This window comes from Ostrinia furnacalis, unplaced genomic scaffold, assembly GCF_004193835.3.
Source record: "Ostrinia furnacalis isolate ACB-3 unplaced genomic scaffold, ASM419383v2 OfSCF0069, whole genome shotgun sequence".
Classification (NCBI taxonomy): domain Eukaryota; kingdom Metazoa; phylum Arthropoda; class Insecta; order Lepidoptera; family Crambidae; genus Ostrinia; species Ostrinia furnacalis.
In genome coordinates this window covers 1,111,674-1,131,916 of record NW_021130308.1, presented here as the reverse complement: position 1 = coordinate 1,131,916, position 20,243 = coordinate 1,111,674, and the positions used below count along the sequence as shown (strand labels likewise).

At 37.2% G+C, this 20,243-nt stretch overlaps 4 protein-coding genes across 4 annotated transcripts in view; 2 read left to right on the top strand and 2 right to left on the bottom strand.

Annotated features, from left to right (window-relative positions):
- The first annotated feature begins 1,562 nt into the window (after positions 1-1,562).
- On the top strand, positions 1,563-4,467 carry LOC114366342 (uncharacterized). Its single transcript, XM_028323203.1, has one exon. It carries the CDS (start codon positions 1,826-1,828, stop codon positions 3,230-3,232), a length of 1,407 nt encoding a protein of 468 aa, XP_028179004.1. The 5' UTR covers positions 1,563-1,825; the 3' UTR covers positions 3,233-4,467.
- Positions 3,771-6,260, bottom strand: LOC114366351 (ribokinase). Its single transcript, XM_028323212.1, has 6 exons — positions 5,919-6,260; positions 5,602-5,738; positions 5,187-5,467; positions 4,994-5,115; positions 4,764-4,911; positions 3,771-4,672 (listed from the first exon to the last, which is right to left on the bottom strand). Exons 1-6 carry the CDS (start codon positions 5,987-5,989, stop codon positions 4,481-4,483), a joined length of 951 nt encoding a protein of 316 aa, XP_028179013.1. The 5' UTR covers positions 5,990-6,260; the 3' UTR covers positions 3,771-4,480.
- Positions 6,261-8,480: 2,220 nt separating this feature from the next.
- mRpL17 (mitochondrial ribosomal protein L17) lies at positions 8,481-9,583 on the bottom strand. Its single transcript, XM_028299995.1, has 2 exons — positions 9,165-9,583; positions 8,481-9,078 (listed from the first exon to the last, which is right to left on the bottom strand). The coding sequence occupies exons 1-2, from the start codon at positions 9,360-9,362 to the stop codon at positions 8,656-8,658; spliced, it is 621 nt and encodes a 206-aa protein (XP_028155796.1). The 5' UTR covers positions 9,363-9,583; the 3' UTR covers positions 8,481-8,655.
- A 589-nt stretch (positions 9,584-10,172) lies between these two features.
- The window catches only part of Grip163 (gamma-tubulin complex component 6), a 32,260-nt gene continuing 22,189 nt past the window's right edge, over positions 10,173-20,243 (top strand). The window contains exons 1-5 of the mRNA XM_028299965.1: positions 10,173-10,683; positions 10,766-10,967; positions 11,309-11,493; positions 12,181-12,319; positions 13,415-13,561. Coding sequence (XP_028155766.1) covers positions 10,276-10,683; positions 10,766-10,967; positions 11,309-11,493; positions 12,181-12,319; positions 13,415-13,561 — 1,081 coding nt within the window. The 5' untranslated portion in view covers positions 10,173-10,275. The remainder of the gene's footprint in view (positions 10,684-10,765; positions 10,968-11,308; positions 11,494-12,180; positions 12,320-13,414; positions 13,562-20,243) is intronic.

Sequence of the window (20,243 nt, the reverse complement as noted above, 5' to 3'; positions counted from 1 at the left end):
AATTTTTGCCATGTTGGAAACCATATAGTTGAACGATGGTAGCGCCCCCCTGTCATTGAGTTTGGTGGGACAGTTCAGCGTGGGTCATCTATAGTTTAGTTATAAAGGGTGAGTTAGTGTTAGTGTTAGTTAATTAGTGAGTTATCAAATTACTCGACTAGTGCGGACAAGGCTTTACAATATCTCGTCATCTTTCCTGGTGGTGGTCAAGTTCAGTTCACTCATGGTTCACTCTCATGAAGGGGGTCGCCAACAGCAATCTCAAGTTAGTTTGTCTATCTATTGCATTGGTGAATGTCCACGTGCCCTCCACTCTGGCCAGCACCATTAGGCGCTCTATCGCAGCACTGTTACGTGTCTTAAGAAATTGAGGAAGAAGATTGAGGAATTTACACTAGTGTACTCGTATTCATGGTACTCTAGGCAGAATTCCTCCAGCACTAGACAGATCTTAGTGGCTTAGTTAGGTCATATAAAGCGTATGTGAAATACGTTTTATTTGACTGCTCTTTGAGTATGTCATTCGACTGTGGTGTCAACAAGTAACACATTTTTTTTTACAATAAGCCTAGGCGCAGACCACTGATTTTTTGTCGGCCGATAGTTTAGTCGGGTAGTTAATGTATGGAAGTGCGCACATTACAACGATTGATTCTTCATACAAATTAGAATCGGATCCAACTATTGGCCGACTAAAAATCGATAGTCTGCGCCTAGGCTAAAAATATAACAATAACCATATCGTTATCGTAGTACCAAGCGACATAGCCGAACGGTGAAGGTATCGGACTGGCCGACCCGTGATGTAGGAACGCGGGTTCGATCCCCGCGCCCGCCGCTGTGTCCAACTCACTACGAGCATAATATTCAGCTATTATTATACATTTGTATTTACAAATTGCTATGTATTCTTGAAAAAGTATCATGATTCTTGGATTAAGCCTGGGTGAATTAAGATGGTGCACATCTTATTTTAACCTTAACAAACGTGAAAAATCTTTCAAACTCCGTACAAAAAACACTAGTTATAGTATTAATTAATACAATTAAAGTAACGTGGTACTACTCAGCCTAAGATTTTATGTAAACCATAAGAATGACGGGTTTACAGATTTGAGATTGCGCAAATCATTGTAACCATATTTTTTCATCAAACTTTTTATATAATATTTTAATACAAACACATTAGGTATTATTTTGTAATCAATAACTATAATTTGACTCTCGTAACAGTCAATCACTGCCTTTTTTTCTCTGATAATATTTTGAAACATTGGCATTTTAACGTCGTATCTTTGTACCAGAATACTTTTTTTTAATGAACTTACTAATTTTTGATTAATTTATTTTGTAATTTTTTATTTAAATACTTAAATCTACCGATGAGAAGTCGGGGCGGGCTGCTAGTAAATACTTTTAATATCCAAATCCTTTTGAAATATTAATAGCATTAATTTAATTTACCGGCGACTATTTTTATGCAGATTAAAAAATAAAGACGACATCACATCAAGACATCATCACGAAATGTCGACTTTATAGAACGGAACATCACTACGGTAACGCCATTTTTGCTTTGAGTTTGGTTCTGGCGTGTGTCAATTGCAACAAAATATTGAGATTTTCGTAATAATTTAACAGTTTCATGAAAATGAAAATAAATTAATATAATTCGTTAAAAGCCGACTATTGTGATAGACATAAAAGTTAAAGTGTTTATTGACTATCTCCGAGAATATTGCATGCGCGGGAAATGTGGTTGTGTCTGATATCATTCCCGTCAAACAAACTTATCTGAAAATAATTTATTAGGAAAAATAACACGATGATTGCGCACCGAGCGCGTGAGAATCGAAGGTTAAAATCCCTTAAATTAACCAAAAATCTTGAACGTTTATACAAGGAAGGGAAATGTCGCGAGTGTGCAGTGGTGGTGACGCGTATGGACTTTGCAAAAATATTAGGTAAATTCACCAAGGTGAAGATACAGTATGAAAGCAGCAGCACTCTCAAAACGAAAAAGAACTCTAATGCCAGTTCGCCAAATGCAAACACGAGGCTAAAAAGCAACGAGAATGGAATGGTGCTCATTCGCAGAAATGCCTACAATCAGCACCCGGTCAAGGAACCTGCAAGCCCAGCGAAGGCGAAGACTTACCCAAAACAAGGTAACAATGTACTGAAAGAAAATAACAGGTTAAAAAAGACACAAATTGTGAAAGATAAAAATTCAAACATAAACATTACCAGTAGTAATCAAAATAAGAAACAAACCAATTTAAAACGATATGGTATCGTATTTATGGACCCTACATCAAAAAATCACAACAACAATAAAAGTAAGACATCATTAGAAGACTTGCTGCCATTGGTTAATAAAAGTATATTGCCTTCAGAAGAGTGGTGCATTGATTATTTGCCTCGAAGCGTTGAACCTATGGATGATAAGGTTTATGACAGAATAGCAGCCGAGCTGGAAGACCTAATGTACAATGAAAAGGTTCCTGCAAAGCAAGAAACTAAGACAGAATCTGAAAGCAAAGTTGAGGAGTTTCCTTCAATAATGGACATATTGAATGATAATACTAATGATAGTTCTAAGACTAGTGACCAAAGTTCTTCCATAGAATATAAGGGCAACTTAGAATCTAGTGACGTTGAAGCGATACTCCTCGGCAAGGCAACTACACCCAAGAAAGATGCCATGGAAGTTGATAGTGCTGTTATGAATAACCTAATTGAGGATGTTGCACAACTGAATGCCATTCAAGAAGCAGTCAGCTCTGAATCTGATTCTAAGATCTCTGGGTCACTTGCAGAGATGGACAATCCTCATAGTCCATCTATACTTGACGAAGCTCTTCAAAAGGGTATCGAGGAACATCTACCTTGTGGACAGGACCCCGTACAAAATAGTGACAACAATGAATCAAGTATGGACTCTGGGAAGGATAAGGATATATCTGAAGAATCTAAAAGCATAAACTCTGATACAGCTAGGAAGATGAATTTCCCATCAAACATAACTCATTTGATTTTCAAGAAGACAAGCCTTGAAAAGTGTATGAAAACCGTTACATGCCCTAAAAATTTAAAATACAGTATTGATTTGGAAGGCAAATCAGTAGAATTCTTGGGTGCACCCAAGTTTATCTCGAGTATAGAAGATTTACAAGTGCTATTACAGATTGTGAATGAGACTGAACTGAAAAATCTATATGTATATCATTAGTAATGAATGAATAATATTGTTAAATACTGGCTATTGGTAAATTAATACACTAATGAATTGGAAAGCTATTAGAACATAGTGTCTTAAAGACCTCTTAATTATGCATAAAAGCTCATTGATATTTCTAAACCAAGTTGGTTTTTTATGTAGTATATTATTTTATTATGATGTCTTGAAATTGCAGTCTGATATAAATAAAGGTACATTGTAAAATAATGATGTTTGAGTCTTTAAAATTCACTATGTATAATGTTATTACCCACTTTTGGCTGGTAGTAATCTATTGCTTTTTAATCTGAACAAAAATTTATAGATTGATGAATATACCATGGGCATGCAGACAGAGAATATTATTATAAAACACTAGGTACTTAGTCATTTGCAATTATTACCAAATATATTTATTAACCCAGCCAAGAACATTTCCTCTGGATTAATCATTTAAGCTTCTATTATAATAATGGCAGACAAACAAAAATATAGATCTTGACTAGATTGAAGGAAATGAAGTTATTTTTGTATAATTGTTTTGGTAAAGGACAAGATCATCATGCATTGATCATGACTTCATGAGAATGCCATCTAGATGTTACTGTAGAAACAAATGTATATCAGAACAGTTTTAAGTTTCACACTAGTATTAGTATTGCACACAACAATATACTTAAATAATTCACCTTCATAGAGTAACATAATTTGATAGACTGACTTGCAGTAATAAAAAATATTTCAAATGGATGAATGGTTTATTATAAAACATTGTTATAATTCAAATGCTATTTTTTTTGCTGTTTTATACACACATGTCTCAGATTGCATTATCCTAAATGACAAAAATATAATGCCTTCACCCTGCTTGATTTTATAATATTGTTGTTTGGTACAAGTGTACCTAGTTACTTAACTTTAAAAAATATATATTAAATCTATTATTGTAAGTATAAATTTGTAATTATGACAAAACAGAACTAGAATTTTAGTAATAAGTACATTAGATAAATCCAATGGTTACATGTTATTATTAACATCTTGTAAGGTTGATGTATTGATAGTTTTATTATTTCCTATATCTTAACATGTATTATTATAATTATTCACTAGGTTTTCTACTAAATTGCTGCAATTTCCTAGAATGGATGTCAGTTTCAGATTTATGTAAAACTGGATAAATAAGTTATTTCTGTTAAGGCCTTATTTCATAAGATTTGTTCAATAAAACCTTGACGGTTTGTAAATATTTTGTTTTATTTATTGCAGTTTTGTATAATTATATGGTTTACTGAAGGGTGTGTAATTGGTTGGGTAGCTTGTCTGCGTTCCTTCCTTTGTAACTGAAATGGTGGCTACTTCACAAGCTGCTCCAACTATTTGATGAATTGGGTGATCCTTTTTGGTCACCAGGAATGTAGCTAGAGCTCCAACAAACGCATCTCCTGCTCCCTGGAAAAGAAGTACATACATATTATCAGTAAAATTTCATGTAGGTCTTGAAAATCTAACAAGACACCATTACTAGAAAAAAGATAGTTACTGTAGTGTCCACTGCTGGTACAGATTCACAAAATACATGAGTAGGTGGTTCCTCCTTTGAAGCATACACGGCTCCTTTTTCTCCAAGTGTGATGATGACTAATTTACATCCTGCACTCAGTAACTTGTTCAAAGCATCAACTGCATTTCTGAAAAGTAAATTAAAGTTTAGACACTATGTAGGTGCAAATTAGCTAAAATGTTTTACATTAGGTAATGTTATAAACTTACTCAACACTGACATCAAGATTTGTAAGCATTGAGGCTTCTAACTCATTCACACATAGTATAGAGCAATGAGGTAGAATGTCTTGAATATCATTCCTAGCAGGAGCAGCATTCAAAAGCTTTATCTGAAATTATAATAAACTTTAGTGAAAATGATATGGGTAATTTTCTATGAACATGACTAAGTTAAACATACTCCTTCATTAATTTTGAAAGCTTCCAAGGTAGTTTCAAATGGTGTTTCCAACTGACCAATGAGAACATCAGCAGATTTTATGAGATCCTTAGAATGTTCTACATCATCCACACTCAGATGGCCGTTTGCACCTGGAACAATGACTATTTGATTCTCCCCATTCTCTGCTACAGATATTTGAGCAATACCAGTGTTTACATTGGGTGTGAGGTAAACATGTGACACATCTACTCCATTTTCAATCAGGTTGTCCTTATACTTTTCTCCCCATTGGTCCTCTCCTGCAAAGAAACAATATTTTAACATAGGTACAACTTTTTGCACTAAAATAACCTTGTTTGAAAGGTAGACTATTTTTAGAAACATGCATCCAAATAATTATCATAGTTAAAATCTTAGAACAGTAAAATCATACCTACTCTACAGATCATAAAAGTGTTGCCACCAAGTTTTGCAGCTGCTACACACTGGTTGGCACCTTTACCGCCATAACTCGTGGTGAACTTCGTGCCGTGAAGTGTCTCTCCAGGTGTCGGCAGTCTTGGAGCATAACTAAGAAAGATAGAACGGTAAAAATACATCCATGCATTTCATCTGCAAGTTAAGATTTCTTCCTCTTGATGTTACGTAAATTACGTAATCTAATGGAGATTAGTGATAGGTCCTAGGAATAATCGTGACATTTTTAACTTAACTAATGTTAGACGATTAAATAAATAATTTTATACATACGTTGTAAAATCTACAGAGCAGGAACCCAAAACCACAATCTTTGGTGCATTTTTATTCTGATTTGAATCCATTTCACTAAAACAACGTACGATCCTTAGAAGAGTCGACTACTCTGCGCGGCGTTTGCTTTATTAATTTCAAAGCAAAGTGGAGGTGTTTATGATAAGAAATTGATAAGAGAGCTATTGTTTTTGTTGTGACATTTGTGATAACGATAACGAATGTCAATTGTCATAATAATATTAAGGCTAGTATGCACTACATTTATTGGAATTATTGGAATCTTTAAAAATCGACAGAACATTATTAAACAGAATCGAGCCGCTTTGATTTTCATTCTTTAGATTTCAAAAATCTTAAGAAGGATGATTTATTTCCTTTGAACAGATAAACCAACGAAAGCATTGTATAGTAGGTGGGTATTTCGCCAAAAATGGTCAATTTTGCCTAATTTCCTTGGTACGAAATATATTTTCGTTTTTAACTATTTTTAGTTTCCCATTGTATTAAGTAGCAGAAACTAAGCTAATATATCTAAAAGGGGTGTCATAATTCGTTTTAGAAACAAAGTTATAAGGTCATGAATTTTTGGTAGCCATGGAAATTATTATAAATATTTTTTTCTCTAAGTTTTCTTCTGTGGTTTGCTTTTTTTTTTGTTCGACCCATTTTCGTGTACCTTCGCAAGCAAACATACCAATGAATATTGTATTACGACCTTTTTACACAACTAAGGAAGATAAATTCAGTAGATTGAGTTAAGAGTTAAAAACAAGTTGTTCTGTATCTATTCTGATACCCATTTCTTAAAATGTAAATTTTAAACTTATTCCAATAAAGAAATACTCAAAATTTGACTTTACGCCGAATTAAAAATGGTCTTTTATAATTTCCTAGGCCATTTTATGACACGGAAAACAAGGAAATTAGGACCAAAGAAATTATTATTTAAATCATGGGTTTACCCCTACATACACTACATCTGTGTAAATAAACAATAAAATTAATCCATGTTTAGCTGCAAAAAACCGTCCAAAGAAATTGACTTTTTAATAAACAAAAACCCAAGGAGGGACCTACTTATGCGATTTGTCGCGAAAATGATCAACGAAATACTGTCCTGCCTCGATGGGCTCTTGGGACGAAATGGCAGAGTGTAACGGTGCAGTGCATTACATTCTAAGTTCTTTCGTTTCGTTACTACAATGGTCGAAAAGAAGACCCAGGGAAATTATACTTTTGACTCGGACAAGAACTCAACTTCACTTTATTTCCTTCCTTTATGTATTTGACATTTAAAGTTTTTATTTTCCGATAGCCAAACGTTTCTCAAATATAAAGAGAGTGCTATTAGAATGAAATTACGCTTCAATTTGTTATAATGTGCCTTCGTTTTGGCAAACAACAGTAATGGACATAACAAGAAAATTAGAAAAACGACTTTTGATTAAGTTTTTCTACGGTATTATTTGTAGTTTCTGCTATTGTAATAGCAAAAACAAATAAAACTTTTGATTAACTTTTCCATAAAAATAGTTTTATACATATAAATATAAAAAAAACATGTGTTCGCCTGCCTGGACACAGAAAATTTACTGTTTCGGCGAAATACCCAGGTATGTATGTATTTTAGACAAAAATATTTAGAATCATTATTTATTTTGACAGCAGATTTGCTCATCTGTGAGATTCGCTACGAAATCGCTTGTTACGAAAGGTCAACAAGTCGAGTAACTCGCTTTTACTGACCAAAAAACCGTTCGCACTTTAGTCGAAGTAACTAAGTACAATTTACAACAAGTAATAATTGTATTTTTTTATATGAACTCGCCTAATCCGCCCCGGCAGGGACGCGTAAAAGAGTAACGTGGTGGTGCTACTTGCCTGTCAAAATAGAACTAAATAAATGTCCATTGGCTCAACAAAACGATTTAGTAATCTATTCGACTAAATTTTTAGTGTTCGGAGTCGGACACATTTTTAGCTACTAAATTATTCGCTACTCGACTAAGTTACTCGCCGTCGCCACTCGATGAAATTACTCGCCACTCGATTAGTGCGAAAAAGACATAACGCAAGGTATTTTTTTAACTAAAAGTTCCTTTAAAACTTAATAGTGGATTCTCGGCCTTATATTTTTTTTTTTCGTTATGGCTTCGTGCAATTTGAACATTTTTTTAACTTAACAATGGGTATCAACCAATGACATATCTTATAATATATTTGTCGGCGCCGGACANATTGAAGGTTAAAATTCAATATCTTGGAAACTAATTGACGTATCGAAATAATTCTTTCACGTGTATTTTTTATTTTTAACAGAGAATACAGAAAGCTAAAAAACAAAATTAGTGAACATTCTTCATTATTGGTATTTGATAATATCCTTACGCCTTTTCTGGTCTAATGTAATTACTGTAATAAACTGTTGCATTGTCTTCATTACTTCAAATTATTTAGGTTAAAAATAAACTTAATGCATAACTCCTACAAAAAATATTGTTCAGAAGAATCAGACAATATTATTTTTTGGGTATGGTTTTAAATAAAAAGTCTTATACATAATTTTCTAAAACTAGAATGTATTATCATTATATTAGTTTATAAACTTAGATAAAGCTTCATCCAATAACTTTTGATGGCAAATAGAAATTACAGATAGTGAAAGTTATGTCTTGTCTAAAAACATGAACTAATATTTCTGTCATTTCAAAATCTGGATTATTGGGGTATTATTTTAACTTTCAGGCGTTTTACTCTCAGCACTTGTTTTTGAGGGCTCCTGTGATGTTGCCATTGATGCTTGGGTCTCCTCTGCTTTGCCTATTTTTTCGGCCATTTCTGCATATTTTGATTGCCTGTAGTCATATTTGGCTGCATCCAGTAAAACATTCTGGATCAGTTGTCGGTTATTTGACTGCCTGTTCACCAGCGAAGGATAAGGATTCCCTCTCAATTCAAGCACCACTTTATCATTACATCGGCTGGGAAGTACTCTGGGAGCATTCAGCATTCTTGTGAAAGCTGTGTTGCAGTTTTCAAATCGTGGAACCAAAACTTTAAATAGTTTATGAACAAGTTCTTTCTCAAGAAGCCAGAAATTCGCTACATCCATAGTTGGTTTATGACAGTCCCCATAGCGGATCGCCTCTGAAATAAGCTGCAAAACAGAAACAAAAGTAAGAAGTCAATAAGTAGGTAAATACCCATGGAATTTTAATAAATAAACAAGTAAGTAATACTGACCCTCTCGGCGTACTGGCGAGCTTCATCGCCTCTGTTATGATTTAATTCAATTCTTTCGTATTTGATTAAGCCAGTAACAGTTTTACGTAATTTATCTAGTCTACCTTCGGGGCCTTTCACGTTTTTTAAGTTGCGATGTCTAGTGGGAACCTTTATGCGCAGTTTAGACACCAATTTTGAAACATCTGCTTGGTTCATTTTGAATTTTTCTGCGTCGCAACAGAATATTTATGAAATTACTGGTAGTTTATAGGATTTCTTCAATTCCAATATTTTTGGAATCCTGTTTTGAGGTTAGGATTATTTTGTTGTATGATTTTGACAGTTCGCCGACTAGCCGTAGCTTTTGACAGAGGCATTGTTTTTTTTAAATGTAATTTAAGCTAGTACGCGAACCAATTACTTGCTTGCTGCCTAATAAGTAATCTTTGCTTGCTGCATAGGTATATACTTCGAGGCTAGGTTAATTTTATAGTTAGTTTGTACTAGTTTAATTAAAATAAAGTGTGACTTCTTCATTAAACTTTAATGTATAGTTTAAAATAATTACAATTTGTTTTCATAAAAAAATCTAACTGTCAAACAAAATATANTTATAATATCCTAGCCGAATTTATTACCCATAATAATATAAAATTGTAAATAGTAATGTATATTGTACTTATGTAAATATTATTTTATTTTTATTATTTTGTAATTATATCACACCTAAATTGATCCTATGAAAACCATCCTTTGTTCCGTTTCCATCCGTAATTGATTCGTTTCCCTACCTTTTAACATTAACCCAATCCCACCCTGTCTAAACGCAATGTCCGCAAAACTTATGGCAAAACTGAACGCAAAAATCAAGAACCCTGTCGTGGCTAAACGCAATCCGCGAGAGCCATAAAGAAAAAAAAAAGTATAGGAATTTATCGACTGAAGTCGCTGTTTGGAAGCAAGTTTGATCGTAGTATGGAAGTTTCCGTAACCTGCCTTCAAATTTTATTTTGTCAACAAAATAGACAAAATATCGTAAGCGAAAATAAAATAATTAAGCCGATTAATAAAAACATGTGATGTATTTATAATAATCAACAAAGTCTGGTTAATCTTAGGTTTCAAAGAAATGGCTTCATCAGGAGAAGGAACTCCTGAAGATGGAGTTTTCGACCTTCTCACTGAATTGTGCAGTAACACTGCATCCAAATATTGTTCCCACAACCGTATATCACAGAAACGGCTCACCAACAAGATGCGGACCCATGCTTATGAGATAATCCTGAAGAAAACTACGAAGGAAATACCTACCAGTGACAATGATCCAGTGGTTGATTTGTTATCGTTCTACTTAGTTTCTCATCAGAACGCAAAGAACGTTGCAGAGTACAGAAGATGCGTGGAGTTGAAAAAAGCTATAAGTACAATACGACGGCATGATTTTGGGGAAAATAAGGATAACATTGATAGTGTGCTTAAATTCCTGGTAGGATTGAGTAATTCTGTAAAGGAGGATTTGTCCCCAGAAATGTACAAGGTAATATTTTTCGTGTAATCTGTCTTATTGTACCAATCTTTGAACACTTAATATCTTGCCTACAACCTATGTTTTCTTTCAGAGTCCATTTTCATTTGGCCTATTCAATGAAATGCTACCGAAACCTCCTCGTGAAGTGTTTGGATCTCCACAGCCATATCCTTACTTCCCATCTCATGTGTTCGAATTGCCATACTCTCTGCGGCGCCAGGGAAGAATGCTGGACAGCCAGATTTCTCAAACTTACACCGAATACACTGTAGAAAGTTTCGATTCTAGAGCTTGTAAGTATTTAATATAATTTTTAATAATTTACAAGATGCAGTAACTGTTATTCCTTTCACATGTTTGTAAGTTAATTGATAAAAAGTTAGCAAAAGTGATTGGCCAAAATAAATAAACTTAACTGCTTCATAATCTGTTTTTATTGACAATTATGAAACTAATTACTAACTTAAAATTAAATATTCACACAACTATTTTTTTAAATTAATTAATCCATGTTTTTACCAGGTGAGCATTGCCATTATTGCCAATGGCAATTTGCCATGCCAGTGTTCTGTTATATTTCATTAGAAATTATAATATTCTAAATTAGAGTATTTTTTTCAATGTACTGTTTCAGTGCTAGCTGATACAGCATCTCAGCAAAAGTCAGAAGTGAAAACATTCCTGAGCCCTATGTCTCTAGCATCCATGACTTCCACCCACTTGTCTCCATATTCAGAGAGTTTGGTAAACTATCCTCGGCTCACTGGCCCACGAGACCTGCAGATACCCTCATCACCACATACTGAGGCTAATGTAAAGGTTTGTAAGCTTTCTTGCTAAATATTCATTCAGATTGCAAAATTATAGCCTGATATTCATAATGAGATGATGAATTTTTAGGCATTGAAATAAACTAGCAGAAATACGAAACTGCCAGTGAATGCAGTTTCCATAAAGCCATGCCATGTTAGATATTATTAAGCCTTTTCTAATACTAGCTTTTGTTGCGGATTCACGCACGTGAAATTTAGTTTGTCACATATAGTCATAAATTATAGCCTATGTGTTATTCTGGGTTATAAACAACTAGCTTTCCGCCCGCGGCTTCGCCCGCGTGGAATTTTGTCTGTCACAGAAAAACTTTATCGCGCGCGTCCCTGTTTCAAAAACCGGGATAAAAACTATCCTATGTTCTTTCCCGGGACTCAAACTATCTCTATGCCAAATTTCATCAAAATCGGTTGCGAGGTTTAAGCGGGAAAGCGTAACAGACAGACAGACAGACAGACAGACAGACAGACAGACAGAGTTACTTTCGCATTTATAATATTAGTTGGGATAATACTGTAAAGTTTCGTCAAAATCCGTTCAAACAACGAGTAACAAACATCTAGATATCCAGACATCCAGACATACAAACTTTCACATTTATAATATTAGTAGGATCTAACATGGCAGGGCATGTCAATCCTTGATTATGCAGTTTTTTTATCATCCATGTTTCAGGTGTCTTTCACTAGCACAGATGAGAAGCTGGACATGAAGGAGGTGTTCCGAGCGAAGACAGACGACGAATCTCTCGACATCTGGGAGCTGGCCACACAGATCGACAAAGACGTGCCCAACGATATCTGGGAGATTGTTTGTAAGTGTTTCCTTTACTTTCTGTCTTCTTCTAGGAAGAGTTTGAAATATTACAAGATTACCTTTTGGAAAGGTTGCCAAAATGTTCAATATCACTGTTCCAACCCTAAGGCCCGGTTTTTTGATTCGTAGATAATAACCAATGGTCAAATTTGACAGATGTCAAATGACAAGTGGTTATACAGGGTGTCCCGTAATGTAACGTCAAGCCGGAACTGGGTGTTGAGGCAAGTTATGCTGGTTATCAGAAAAATATAAAAAAAAATCTATGTGGCATATTTTAAAAATAATAGGCATTTAAAAAAAATCAAAAAATTCTACTCCAGGTGACGGTCCTTTTGCTCGTGTTGCCACAAATCTTCACTTTTTCCAAATTTTTTTTTTGTTATGTAACCCTGAATAATGCTTCTCTAAATTGTTATCAAAATTACAAAACCAGCTGCTCCAGCTCGGATGAAAAAAATAGAATAATGTATTTTTTTCATCCAAGCTGGAGCAGCTGGTTTTGTAATTTTGATAACAATTTAGAGAAGCATTATTCAGGGTTACATAACAAAAAAAAAATTTGGAAAAAGTGAAGATTTGTGGTAACACGAGTAAAAGGACCGTCACCTGGAGTAGAATTTTTTGATTTTTTTTAAATGCCTATTATTTTTAAAATATGCCACATAGATTTTTTTTTATATTTTTCTGATAACCAGCACAACTTGCCTCAACACCCAGTTCCGGCTTGACGTTACATTACGGGACACCCTGTATATCAGAAAAAAATGTTTTTCGAACAATGGTTAGCTTGACTTTTAGTACATTTTTTAACTATTAGTTAACATTTTTTTAATATTTAACCATTAGTAGCAAAATTTAACAAATTGTTATTTTAACTATGAATAAAAAAACTGGGCCTAAATCAGCTAAAGAAACAAATGTAATATTTCCATCATTATCATCATCATTTCAGCCACAGGATGGCCACTGCTGAATATACACCTCCCTCAATGATTTCCATTCCACATTGGCTATGTATAAAATTGCCATGCATTCTCTTAGTTCACTTTTGACTCTTTCTTCAATCTTAGTATTTTTCATCTTTTTACAGCAAAGTTGCCCCCAATAACCGAACGACAACTGATCGCGAGCTCGTCTCGTGAACTGGGGCTGTGGAAAAGGATATACGCAGACAAAATGGACTCACTGAAGGTCGTGTCGGAGAGGCAATTCATACGGCATATCATGTACCTCATCAGTGAGTATTTGACTTCTTACCATGTACAGTCGGCGTCAAATAGTACGTGACACCGAAAGTAGCCAATAAGTTCGCATTACGTTTTTGTTAGTGGCCATTTTGGGCTTTACAAACTGTTTGGCGCTGACTGTATAACCTCTAATAACAAATACATAATTATCTAGACTGCCAATAGGGATGTTGTTTCCTGGGTCAAAAAGCAAGAGTTTTTATTAGTCCGTCAGTTAACTTATCAAAAAATACTCTACACGTATTTTTCACTTTTTCAAACTAATGAAAATTTAAAGAGATAAAGCGCGCCAAAGTTCATAAGAAGAGGCCCGTGACGTCAATGCGTGCATAAAGGTGCCGCACGTTGTGACGTCGTGCGGAACTTCAACGCACCATAACTATGTAATTATTTGTTAGATTGACAAATAAAAATATATGTATGTGTCCAATATTTTTTGATATTAAACATGACGGACTAAAAAAATTTTTTTAGGAAACTAGCCTATTCGAGAGTCGTTAGTTCGATCCTCGTCCACCGCCGCATATGACTTCTCGCACATCTTATTTGTGCAGACTGACTAGTTTTAGCCAGTTTTCTCTTTATCATCATCATCATCTATTCAGATATAGGACGTCCACTGCTGAACATAGGCCTGCCCTAATGCTTTCCACGTTGATCGACTGGTAGCAGCCTGCATCCAGCGCTTCCCAGCTACCTTTACGATGTCGTCAGTCCACCTTGTAGGTGGACGTCCCACGCTGCGTTTTCTCTTCGCTTTACCTTAAAAATTGGCCCTCTCTCTCGAAAGGCGTGGTCTTAGAGGGTAAATCGCGACCCCGCCTCTGTCGCTATAGCGCTGCGCTGGCGTTTTTATGCTGTCAGTCTTTTTTTACGACAGTTGTGAAATCTATCTATATAAATAAAAATGAATTGATGTTCGTTAGTCTGATTAAAACTCGAGAACGGCTGGGCCGATTGAGCTGATTTTGGTTTTAAAATGTTAGTCGTAGTCCAGGGTAGGTCTAAACGGTGAGCAAATACGCGCGCGATATTGTTTTTCTGTGACAGACAAAATTCCACGCGGGCGAAGCCGCGGCCGGAAAGCTAGTTTTAAATAAAAAATTCTTTCAGTTGGCGTCAAAACTAGCTCATTTCCCTACAACGAGGAAACAGTCGCTCTCTCTTTCGCAGAGGGCGTGGTTTTGGAAGGCTTGCGTCGCTACAGCGATGCGCTAGCTTGGCCGGAATCATACTATACTTACACATATCTCAGTCTTTTTCCTCGCGATAAATTGCTGGAAGCTTTTACATTATTATCTTCTAGTTGGCGTCGAAACCAGCTCATTCCCCTACAATGAGGAGAATGACCTATCTCTGGCAGAGGGCGTGGTCTTAGAGGGCGTGTCGCGGCCGCGCCTCCGTCGCTACAACGCGGCGTTAGCACGTGCGGACTCGTACTATAGACGCTCTTTTTTTCCACGCGATTTATTGCTATGATTTGAAATAAAATATCTTGTAGCAGGGTTAGAAGTCAGCTCGTTTTCTCTGGACAAGGAGTCAGACCCCCGTCACTCGCGAAGACAGTGCTATAATTTAGCCGCTAGTCCATTCTAATACGCTCATCTTATTTAGTTTCCTATTTAAATAATTAAGACAAAATATTTTCCAGTCGGCGTCGAAACTAGCTCATTTCCCTACAACGAGGAGACAGACCCCCTCTTTCTCGCAGAAGGCGTGGTTTTGGAAGGCTTGCGTCACTACAGTGCAGCGCTGTGCTAGCTTGGGCGGAATCATACTATACTTACACATTATCTCTCAGTCTTTTTCCTCGCGATAAATTGCTGTAAGATTTTACATAATTACCTTCTAATTGGCGTCGAGACTAGCTCATTCCCCTACAACGAGGAAACAGACGCCCTCTCTCTCTCTCAGAGGGCGTGGTCTTAGAAGGCGTGTCGCGGCCGCGCCTCCGTCGCGTCCTCAGACTACACACTTACATATTATGTCTTGTCTTTTTCCTCGCGATTGATTCTTGTAACATTTTGCATAATTACCTTCTAGTTGGCGTCGAAACTAGCTCATTTCCCTACAACGAGGAGACAGACGCTCTCTCTCTCTCGCAGAGGGCGTGGTCTTAGAGGGCGTGTCGCTCGTGCGTGGCTCGCATGACAGACGCTCTCATTCATTTTCCTCGCGATTGATTTGCTGTGAGATTTGAAATAAGATATTGTCAGGGTAGACGCTAGCTCATTTCTGTAAAACAAGGTGTCAGACGCCCCGTCCCTTGCGAAGACAGTGCTATAATTTAGCCGCTAGTCCATTATAATACGGTCATCTTATTTAGTTTCCTATATAAATAATTAAGACAAAATATTTTCCAGTCGGTGTAGAGACCAGCTCCTTTCCCTACAACGAGGAGACAGACGCCCTCTCTCTGGCAGAGGGCGTGGTCTTAGAGGGCGTGTCGCGGCCCCGCCTCCGTTGCTACAGCGCGGCGTTAGCACATGCGGGCTCGCACTACAGACGCTGAGAGCGTTCTTTCTGTTTCCTCGCGATTGATTTGCTTTGAGATTTAAAATAAGATCTTGTCAGGGTAGACGCTAGCAAGCTAGCTACTACCAGCTCATTTCCCTACGACGAGGAGACAGACGCTCTCTCTCTCGCAGAGGGCGTGGTCTTAGAAGGCGTGTCGCGGCCTACACGCTACAGCGCTGCGCTGGCGCACGCGGGCTCATACATACTATCTAAGCTCTCAGTCTATTATGTGATTGATTTTATGTGAGATTTGATTCCGTATAACAAAGAGTCAGACGCCCCGTCCTTCGCGGAGATAGTGCCATAAATAAACGAATATATTTATGAATTTTATAATATAGCCGCTGTATAAAATACCGTGTATTATAAATATACACTCGGGAAGTGTTTAGATAAATATTTAGTTTATTATCTTAATAAATGAGGCAAAATAATATCTTCCAGTCGGTGTAGAGACCAGCTCATTCCCCTACAACGAGGAGACAGACGCCCTATCTCTGGCAGAGAGCGTGGTCTTAGAGGGCGTGTCGCGACCCCGCCTCTGTCGCTATAGCGCTGCGCTGGCGCTTTTATGCTGTCAGTCTTATTTCACGCGAGTTGTGAGATTTGAAATAAAATTCCTTCCAGTTGGGGTCGAAACTAGCTCGTTTCCCTACAACGAGGAGACAGACGCCCTATCTCTGGCAGAAGGCGTGGTCTTAGAGGGCGTGTATTAAGCCTCGCCTCCGTCGCTACAGCGCGGCCTTAGCACGCGCGGGCTCGGACTATACTTACATATTATATCTTGTCTCTTTCCTCGCGATTGATTCTTGTAAAGCCTGGTCCGTGAGCACGTAGAATTTTGTCCAATGACCCCAAGCTACCCATCCTTATCGCTCGCGCGTAATTATATTGCTGTCGCGACTGTGCGACGCGCGCCCGCAGTGAGTGTGCGAGCGCGACAGCAACATAATTAGGCGCGAGCGATAAGGATGGGTAGCTTGGGGTCACTGGACAAAATTCTACGTGCTCACGGACCAGGCTTTAACATTTTGCATAATTACCTTCTAGTTGGCGTCGAAACCAGCTCCTTCCCCTACAACGAGCAAACAGACGCCCTCTCTCTCTCAGAAGGCGTGGTCTTAGAGGGCGTGTCGAAGCCCCGCCTCCGTCGCTACAGCGCGGCCTTAGCACGCGCGGGCTCGGACTATACTTACNATCTAAAAATATGCACACACAACATGCTACAACCAGTAACCTTTTTATTAAACAGCTAATAAATAACCTTAAGATTAAAATCATTTTCACCATATGAGTCAACAATAATGACTGGTACACAAGAATACCCTTTAAGTTAAATGAACCACATTCTATATCTTTTATGTAATATCATAATTGGATAAATTTTGGTCACCCACACTAATTTTCAATTTTAGTGATACAACCCAAATCACTACTGGCAGCAGAAATTAATTGATAAGTTGGAAAAGTTCAATATTAACATTATCTTTACTCAAAATATAACATCATGTAACATAATAATAATTATGTTTCCCAATAATTGAAGTATCAATCACTACAAGAGTACCAAAAATACACCACATGTTCAACGGCATAACTAGCTGCTTTACTTAATTTCAATTTACAAATTAAGCTAATTAATAGATTTTATCTCATCTTATAGTGCTCAACATCAAGAAAGAAACATCATGATACTAAAACTGGTTTACACAACACAGACCTTAGCTTCAATTTACTTGAATAAAACTTATTATTAATTCTTCTCCAAAATAATGCCAAGAGGTTACTCGGGCATGATCACCAAACTTATTTAATTTATCTGACTATATTCTATCTATTCTTTATAGATTTTGAATCTCAACAGGTTATTCTTCGCAGAATGTTAACATGAACAAATGAACACCGTGCAATTTAATTTGCTTTACTAAAATAACTTATTTGGCATTGAAATTAAAGTGAGCACTTACCATAGCTTTCACACACATTCCTGGCATTATCAGTAAAGACTGACAATACTTATAACATTTGTTGCATCATTCACTTCCATGCATTATTTTGCTCAAAAGGAAATGTGTTAATATTGTTGCTGTTAGAATATTCGATAGCAATAATGAATCGTACCTGCTCTGGGGCCATCGTTAGTCAAATTGTTCACCACTTACGTGACCACAAGCCAAGTTACGGAGGGAGTATCTTCATAATTTGCGTCCATCATTTCTCGTACTTAAATACTTTTCTGCATCTCACATAGTTGTCAGCGTGGTTTCCTTGACATTCTCTCTTCATCATATTCCATTATAATCATAGAATCGTGGGCGTTTTGTGTTAATATTCGTGACAAATAACACGAAACATTGGTCACCTGGAACACTTTGAAATCATGTTACTATCATAGGTTTCAGATCTCACTTCTGAACTATTAGAGGCCGGTAGATCTATTCTCATAAATAAAACACTGGATACTTAACTTTCACAGTATATTGCCTTATTTTAGATACAATTCATCACTTAGCACAAAAGCGCGCGGAGTCGTCTCCGCGCGTCCCTCTATTCTGACGTTTGATTCTCGTGTGACATTGACGTATTGTCAATGTCACTATGACAGCATCTCATTGGCTATAACGATACCGCTATTTTAACGTTTTATATTTTTCACAATTAACAATATTNAGTGATTGTCGACCATCCAAGATATTATCTCCTTGCCCGTTAATCCACGCCTATGGAGATTCCACCCCTAGAGTTCCTTCTGATAGAGACCCAGTGCCTTTATATTGATACTATAAAAACATCTTAAAACTTATCAAAAAAATAAATTATGCTAAAACTAGCGCAGACCAACGATTTTTAGTTGGCCGACAGTGGGGCCCGATTTTAATTTGTATAACAGAACAGAAATAAATTAGATTAAGTAGAATTGAGAATGTTACTAGGTATGCAAAATCACTTGAAACCTATGTTACAGTTAGGCTTTTACATTTACAAATACATTAGTTTTTATTTCATTCAAAANATATTATATCTTGTCTTTTTCCTCGCGATTGATTCTTGTAAAGCCTGGTCCGTGAGCACGTAGAATTTTGTCCAATGACCCCAAGCTACCCATCCTTATCGCTCGCGCGTAATTATATTGCTGTCGCGACTGTGCGACGCGCGCCCGCAGTGAGTGTGCGAGCGCGACAGCAACATAATTAGGCGCGAGCGATAAGGATGGGTAGCTTGGGGTCACTGGACAAAATTCTACGTGCTCACGGACCAGGCTTTAACATTTTGCATAATTACCTTCTAGTTGGCGTTGAGACTAGCTCATTCCCCTACAACGAGGAGACAGACGCCCTCTCTCTGGCAGAAGGCGTGGTCTTAGAGGGCGTGTCTAAGCCCCGCCTCCGTCGCTACAGCGCGGCCTTAGCACGCGCGGGCTCTCACTATACTTACATATTATATCTTGTCTTTTTCCTCGCGATTGATTCTTGTAAAGCCTGGTCCGTGAGCACGTAGAATTTTGTCCAATGACCCCAAGCTACCCATCCTTATCGCTCGCGCGTAATTATATTGCTGTCGCGACTGTGCGACAAAATTCTACGTGCTCACGGACCAGGCTTTAACATTTTGCATAATTACCTTCTAGTTGGCGTCGAGACTAGCTCATTCCCCTACAACGAGGAGACAGACGCAGAGGTTGTGGTTTTGAGAGATTTGCGTCGCTACAGCGATGAGCTAGCTTGGCCGGAATCATACTATTACTTACACATTGTCTGTCTTTTTCCTCGCGATTGATTCTTGTAACATTTAGCATAATTACCTTCTAGTTGGCGTCGAAACCAGCTCCTTCCCCTACAACGAGGAGACAGACGCCCTCTCTCTCTCAGAAGGCGTGGTCTTAGAGGGCGTGTCTAAGCCCCGCCTCCGTCGCTACAGCAGCGCGGCGTTAGCACGGGCGGGCTCGTACTATAGACGCTCTTTTTTTCCATGCGATTTATTGCTATGATTTGAAATAAAATATCTTGTCGTAGCTCGTTTCCTTGTAACAAGGAGTCAGACCCCCGTCACTCGCGGAGACAGTTTTATAGTTTAGACGCTAGCGCATTATAATACGCCCATCTTATTTAGTTTCCTATTTAAATAAATAAGACAAAATACTTTCCAGTCGGCGTT

What these genes read in the sequence shown, in the direction of transcription:
- LOC114366342 (XM_028323203.1), top strand. Translation starts at nt 1,826, where the DNA reads ATGATTGCGCACCGAGCGCGTGAGAATCGAAGGTTAAAATCCCTTAAA.
- LOC114366351 (XM_028323212.1), bottom strand. Translation starts at nt 5,989, where the DNA reads ATGGATTCAAATCAGAATAAAAATGCACCAAAGATTGTGGTTTTGGGT. An exon ending in TGCTCTGTAGATTTTACAAC is followed by an intron (nt 5,739 to 5,918) that starts GTATGTATAAAA and finishes TATCTTTCTTAG; the next exon opens with TTATGCTCCAAGACTGCCGA. An exon ending in CTTTCAAAATTAATGAAGGA is followed by an intron (nt 5,116 to 5,186) that starts GTATGTTTAACT and finishes TTATAATTTCAG; the next exon opens with ATAAAGCTTTTGAATGCTGC.
- mRpL17 (XM_028299995.1), bottom strand. Translation starts at nt 9,362, where the DNA reads ATGAACCAAGCAGATGTTTCAAAATTGGTGTCTAAACTGCGCATAAAG. An exon ending in CTCGCCAGTACGCCGAGAGG is followed by an intron (nt 9,079 to 9,164) that starts GTCAGTATTACT and finishes TCTGTTTTGCAG; the next exon opens with CTTATTTCAGAGGCGATCCG.